The following is a 7,522-nucleotide window of genomic DNA, read 5'->3' on the forward strand; positions in this document are numbered from 1 at the left end:
TCTTCATTCAACCAATGACCAATGGATCATGGCCACACCCACATATGACTAATTTGCTCTTTACACAAAACGGATTAATAATTATTGTTAAGCAAACAGCAACAGTAACAAACCACAACCACATTGTGTGTGAATTGAAATGTCCAGTCAGACAACCAGACCATTACGTTTAAGTGTACCAGCTGTATTTTATGCAACACACTATTCTGTTAATATTTTCCACATATCCTCGTCAGAAAAAGCTGTAATGTTTTTGTGATACAGTGCAAGAAGAACAATGCATACTAGTGATGAGGTACAGCAACTTCTGCACATCCCACATATCAGTTGTGTAATGGCTTAGAACCCAAAGCTCTTCTCCGCCCTTTCATGACTGCAGTTGAGAGGTGAAATCAGAACGGATCCTGATTTTCACATTTTGTTTGTTGACTTTGTCCTATATTAACCCATTTTGGGGCGGGAACCCCTTTTGGTGTTAGCATTATGTTATGCTTTAGCTATTGAGTGGCGCGCTACGAGCTTGTAGGTCTGCTATTTTTGAAAAATCGAAAAACCACTGACATAGAAACATAGCTTTTTCAGAAAACTGTCAGGATGTAGAAGACATTTTTAGAATCTGATCTCGGGTCAAAATGGGTTAAATCCAGGTTGCTCATATATACTGTATATATGTGGCAGCCAGATCTATGGACTTTAATGTTTGTGTATGGCACTAAATGACGACCTAAGGTGTCATGTGGCCAATATAAATACAGTGGGCGCCCCTCACTGAACACGAGTGTGATTTTATCCTACTTGGAAGTTAGATGTTTCTTACATTATGCAAGTCTATAGAGTGCCTATAAAGTAGTTTCAAGTCAGTGGTTCTCTACTGGCTGGTATCTCAAACCCCATAGTGGGTTGAAAGATGTTGCTGTAGAGTCTCTAACCAAGACCTCTATTCTGGAATACTGTATTATTTAACATATTGGGTTCTATTTTTATATTTGAGAAACACAGAATGTTCAGAACCATTTAAGAACAATTGCTCTAAATTACAACATACTTATAGCCTGAACATCACATATTCTCTACTGATCCTGAGTGTGACCCCTGTCTGGGAACCACAACAGTCTGAACTGAACCTGAACCTCAGATCGCCATCATCAGGCCTGCGACGTTATATTTCATCCCTGCGTCTCCTCAGGACTGGTGAGCGATCTCAGCGACCCTCTTCAGCATCTCCTCTGACTGGAGCTGCTCCAGGGTCAGCAGAGACAGACCCAGCTGGTCCTCCTGTCTGAACGGCTGAGCCATCTCACGCAGGAAGTGCTTGGAGAGCTGGACGCACTCGTCCACGGTGAGGTTCAGACTGCCGTCGCTGATGTGCTCCTGGATCCACCGGGGAAGCTTCCCGCGCTTGTCGGCCCTGGCGTAGCGCCTGTCGGCGAAGATCATGAGTCCGTAGTCGGTCTTTCCCCTGATGGCTCTGCCCACGCACTGCGCGGCGTGGCGCATGGCGTCAAAGGTCAGGAAGTCGTTCTCCCGGATCTGGAACTGGTCCCTGAGGTACTCCAGGCGAGCCTTGAGGATGCGGCTCTGTGTGTAGACGTACGGCACTCCGAACATGATCACGGCGCGGCCAAAGTGATGCACAAAGTCTATTCCTTCGGACACTTTCCCTCGGGCCACTGACATAAGGATGGCTCCTCTGCCGTTCTCGCACGCCTCGTTGTATAACTCCAGGGCCATGCTGGTCTCCGCGGCGTCTGGAGTCTCGATGAAGATCAGCTTGTTCCTCTGGACATTCTCCAGGATGCCCTGTTCATACCAGGACGCCACTATGTTCTCCATGTAAACGTAGCTGACGAAAAACGCCACGATGCCGTCGGGGACGACGGTCGACATCTCCAGGAGCAGGTTGCCGTAGTTGCGGATCACCGCAAAGTCTTCTCTGGTCTCAAACTTGGAGCTCAAGGCCACCTGGTCGTTTCCCCTGCCCACGATCAGCGGGCAGAGGCACGTCCGTGCCAGGGTCATGGTGAAGGACACGATGGTGACGGGTCGGAAGTCGAGTATCTTGGGATAAATGTCCAGAGGAGAGAGCGTTCCAGACGTGATGACGACGGACTGGAACCGTTCAAAGACGGGCTTGATGGCGATGGACGGGTCCATGCAGCTGAAGTGCAGCACGGGGTTGGCGATGGTAGGAGTTCTGTCCTCGAAGGGCTCAATGATGATGGTGAACCCTCGGGTGTAGGTGCTGACCAGGGTGGCAAAGTTAGAGATGAGAGTGATGGGAGAGAAATCCGCGATATCGGCAATCTCCAGCGTCCGCAGTAAAGACCGCAGCCGCTCTGCGCAGAACCTGAGAGGTTTGCGGTCGATGCAGACCTTTTCGAAGATGTCCTTGATGAACTGCGGGGTGCTCTCTTGGACCACACGGTTGACCCTCAGGCGGGATTTCAGGTACTCCAGAAAGCGCTTCAGGAAACCCACGAAGTGCTCCGCCGTACGGATACTGCCGGGCACCGCCTCTTGGAGGATTGCGTCCGGCAGCACCGGGTTTGACATGTAGACATCCGTTTCCCTGGCGACGTTGGCTTCCTTCAGGCCCTCCACCATTCGCCTGTACTCATCCTTCAGCTTGGCTGCGTCAGTCTGTTTTATCTTGTGTATGGTTTTCTGGAGCGTATCCACATTGGTCTGACAGCGGTCCAGTGTGCGTCTTGTGATGTTCACACTCATGGACTCGATGCACACATTGTCTATGTTGTGAGCCTCGTCAAACACCACGACCGATTTCTTGGACAGCTCTTTGGACACCAAGTCTGCGATCTTTGGGTCCAGGAGGTAGTGGTAGCTGTATACCACGATGCTGGCGTGCTGAAGCGCGTGGCGTGCCATGAAGTAAGGACACCAGCCTTTCTTCCGGCCGTAGTCCTTCAGATCGTCGAGGTTATAGATGCCGGCGGGGAGGGGCGCCTGGCGCCCGACCGCCTCGAAGGACTCGTAGAACTGGCACACGGGCTTGCTGGGGTCGCGCTGGTGCTGCGCGCGGACGTACGACGCCGTCAGGCTGTGGCACTTCCCGTCCACCTCCTTCCCGTAGCGCAGAGAGCACACGTCGGGGTGAACGCAGAGGTTCTTCCTGGAGGAGAGGGCCACCGCCAGAACGTTGCTGTCCTGCCCGGTCGCCGTAGAGCAATAGTCCGTCAGCCTCCTCAGCTCCTCCACCACCTTCTCGATCTCGGGAACCGTCCGGGAGCAGTAGACGAGTTTGGTCACCTCCAAGGGGTGGGCCTTCTGGTACGCGACGATCAGAGACAACAGAGATATGGTCTTCCCCGTCCCCGAAGGCATCTCCAGGACACCGTGTCCCTTGGCGTCCAGAGTCCTCTTCAGCTCCAGCATGTAGGAGTACTGCTCTGGATAGATGTAGTCGTAGGGGAAGTACACCAGGAGGCCCTCGATATTCAGCTTCATCTTGACCTCTTCTTGTCCGTGAAGCTTCGAGCAAGTTTAAAGGCCTTTTGCCTTTTTAGTATATACAGTTGAGCAAGAAATGGTTCTAGAAATGGTGTGGCTTCCCCGTGAATCTCTGATGTCATATCAATGATGTGTCGGCGTTGCCCAAATATGGAGTTCCACATGGATCCAGACTGGCCATAGCCTGGAGTGACGGTGGATCTGAGATTACAAACTCACATGGCTGCCCGCCTGCAGTTTGCACAAGAAGTTTCCAGTGTTGTGCAAGATTAGCCGTGGACAGCAAAGCAAGCGATCCCAGCTGCTCTATTATTTGCCTTAGTTATTATATAGTCATTACGGATGGGTTTTGATCATTGTGTGAATATTCTGTGAAAGTAATAGAAATAGTCATCCCCACAATATTGTCACAATATCAATATCGAGGTATCCTGTCGTGCCGTGATATTTGATTTGGCCGCCTAGCCTTAGCAGACAGACATATTATTGTTTGAAAGTATTTATTATTGATCGTTTTTGAGCGGTGCTCCAACATTTGTATTACAGACCGAGTCGTATAGAATCTATACGAGTCGCAACACAATACTGTGTTACCAATATGGGACCACCATTCTTACCCCGACATACATACATACATACATACATACATACATACATGCGCGCGGCCGCGCACACACACACACACACACACACATACCCAGCCGATCACAAATTCGTACCTTAGTTACGTCATCAATGAATTCCTGACATCATATTGATGACGTTTGTCGTGCCCAAATATGGACTAAAACAAGTATGGACACCACACCAGAATTCAGGGAACATACTGTGCATATAATGTATACCGACAAACTCCTCACGCAGCTCGACACAGGTACCATCAGGCCCCCCCGTGACATAACTGTGATGATCTATGTATAAACCCGTAATGGATGTACATTTAAAAAGGAAATAGAGGTCTCCTCCACCAAGTCAGTCACAGACTCATGCATCTTAAATGTGACACCATGTGAAAAACACACGCGGAGGATGTCACAATGCAGCAGCCCAGTGTGTGTGTGAGTGAAAGGCTTTAAATCATGGATAACCTCCCAACTATTCCAAAGTCTAGCATGCCATACATTAATTACAAGTCAACACTGGGTTTTATAGGAAAAGAAAAGAAAAGAAAATGGTTATCAGCGTTGAGATGTTGAAAACAGCAGTTCTAAATTCACCTCATATTTCAGACTGTTAAACTCTTTTATTTAGCCCTACCTTACTGTGCTTAGTCACAAGAAAAAAGTGTGAGAATACAAGCCAATCTACAATGTTTGGAACATTTTATTTATTTATTTTAGATTCATTTCTTTGGGCTTTTATTGATAGTGAAGTATGTGTTGGGGGAGAGAGATGGGGAATAACATGCAGCAATGGCCTTGGAACATTTCTGAAAATATTAAGTGAGCATTTTTGAAAAGTTTAAATCCCATCGCATCGGAGCGCTATATGATATCATTATCAAAAAAAGAACGCCCGAACTTAAGGTCTCCTTGGGCTTGGGGCGACCTTGTCGGACACAAACGGTGGCCCTTGTCGTCTCTCTGGTCGTATATCCGTGCGCCGGCCCAGAGTTTTGTATCGGACGACGACGACGACGACGACTCAAACGATCCACACCTCGGCGTGAGTAATGAAGGTGATCCTGTGCTGTGGAGGAAGTGTGTGTGGAGGAATTACATTCACCAGAGAGCCCCCCGCGGGGGTCCATATCTCATTGTTCTCCGACAGGGCAAATTAACTAGGATTTACTAATACACAGGGAATGTCCTCCCCCCCCCCCCCTCCCCCCCCCCCCCCCCCCCCTCCCCCCACCCCACACACTCAATTCTCTCTCTCTCTCTTTCTCTCGCCCGTCTCCCTCACGTGCTCTGAGAGGAAGAAAAGGGCTGGAGGGGAGAGAGGGGGTGGGGCGCGGGGGGGGGGGGGGGGGGAGAGGGGGTGGGGCGCGGGGGGGTAATCTCTCTCACCACCGACATTAACCCCACCCCCACCTCCTCCTCCCGCCGCTTCCCAATAAGGCTGGACTAAAACCTCTTGTCGAACAGCTCTCCAGTCTTAGTAGTCGACATGTAGTAGGCATTAAAAAGACAAGCAAGATAAACCCCCCCTCTGTCTGCCCCAGGCCGGCCCGACCGACGTGTCGTCGCGTGGCTTTTCACACAAGAGTGATGTTATTTTAATATCACTTTGCATATCATCTGTTTTTCTTTTGCATGTCGAGCGTGAGCTAGAGCTTGGAGATGACCCCAGCTGGACCGGGACTTCATTTGAATGTCAAACTGTGGCCTTGGTTCGTTCTCGCACCGATAGTTGTGTGGGTGTGTGTGTGTGTGTGTTTGTGTGTGTGTCGGGTGAGAGAGAGAGAGAGAGAGGGAAGGAGCAGACTGGCAGTTGTTTATGATGAATAGACAAACAATTTAATCCGTCTAATTGATACAAAGCAGCGGGGTTTACTTGAGGAAACTGAAAATGTCAAACGGAATGAATTAAATGAATCAAGCGAAACACATCTGGGGGGGGGGGGGGGGGGGGGGGAATGTGTTTGTAAATTCTTCTTCATCATAATTCTCTTTTTTCTCCCCCACCAGAATAGTTAGGCTAAGTATGGCGTAATAAGACACCTGCCCATGCTACTGGAAGTGACTTTTTTGGGTTCTTTTCTAACCTAAACCTTATTATTTGTTAGCCATATCTATTCCCCCGTCCATGTTATATTAGTATGGAAATATGTGGCAGTATGGCTATTGCTGCTATCATGCCAGAAGTGCCTCATGCTTAATGTCCCTGTTTTGTACTTGACAGATACAGTGGATTGCTGGATGAATGGCGGTTAAACTCGTTGAGATTTGATCCGTGCCGTGGCATGATTTCACTGTAAACACTAGTATACACTAGACAGCGCCTCTCACAAAGGCTCCTACGTCCTTAACATCAAACCTGCACTCAATGTACCACAGACGAACCGAACCATATAACCCCACATACTGTATGCTTCTTTCTTTTTTAAATGCAGCTTTACATTATGCTCATTGACTGAGGTGGGGAGAGAGAGAGAGAGAGAGAGAGAGAGCATGCATCACATGCCCAGCACTGATACACTGACTTGACAGCTCTGGGCAAAATAACCGAAGATGATAATAGAAGTACTAGATGGAGCGGAATACATTAAGGAACACCACTCAGTGCATGGAGTCAGTCAGTGTGCACGTACGTGCGTGCGTGCAGATGACCCGGGGTGTCGGGAGGATGTCAGTGTGTGTGTGTGTGTGTGTGTGTACTGTGTTTGTGTACAGTACGAGCACACAGAATGCGGGTGACGGGTTGAAGGAATGGCAGGGAGCCATTGTGTATCTCTGTCGTCCATAGTGCGGGGGGGGGGTGGGGGTCGTTCCACTGGTGACTTTAAATAACTGTTCTGTAAACAACGTCCTGTCCATTTCCTCACTTACCCCCCCCCCCCTACTCATCCGCTGACTGACTGACTGACTGACTGACTGACTGACTGACTGACTGACTGACTGACTGACTGACTGGTAGGCAGGCTGGCTGACTGAGTAAATCAAATCAAACTTTATTTATAAAGCACGTTTTAAAACAACCAAGGTTGACCAAAGTGCTGTACAGATCAGTGGAAAAAAACATAGACAGGCAAGAGAACACAGAATGTAAACGAGAAAACGCAATCAGAAATGTTGACAAAATATAAGCATGAAAGGTTAAAATAAGCAAAAACAAAAAAGAGCGAAGATAAAGCAAAACCTAAAATGGACTAAAGTAACTGAGTTATGCTTTGGCAATACTGTAATTATTACATTCACGCCAATGAATATATTTGAATTGAAATTGACCGACCGACTGACTGACCTACTGTTTGGCCGGCTCATTGGTTGGTTGGCCCTCCACACACACGAGCAGAAAAGAAACACAGAATTGTTAGATTCACAGCTGGCATAGACGAGCACAGCTACAGTTGTTGATGAATGATAATTAATCGGGCACTGTTTTTGCTGGA

At 48.5% G+C, this 7,522-nt stretch overlaps 1 protein-coding gene across 1 annotated transcript; it reads right to left on the bottom strand.

Moving 5' to 3' along the window:
- Positions 1-1,182: 1,182 nt before the first annotated feature.
- Positions 1,183-3,465, bottom strand: LOC306915919 (general transcription and DNA repair factor IIH helicase subunit XPD-like; the record flags this gene model as incomplete). The annotated part of the gene is made up of 1 exon (XM_079493589.1): positions 1,183-3,465. The coding sequence occupies one exon, from the start codon at positions 3,463-3,465 to the stop codon at positions 1,183-1,185; it is 2,283 nt and encodes a 760-aa protein (XP_079349715.1).
- Positions 3,466-7,522: the final 4,057 nt, after the last annotated feature.

Source organism: Electrona antarctica (genome assembly GCF_951216825.1).
Source record: "Electrona antarctica genome assembly, chromosome: 22".
Lineage (NCBI taxonomy): Eukaryota > Metazoa > Chordata > Actinopteri > Myctophiformes > Myctophidae > Electrona > Electrona antarctica.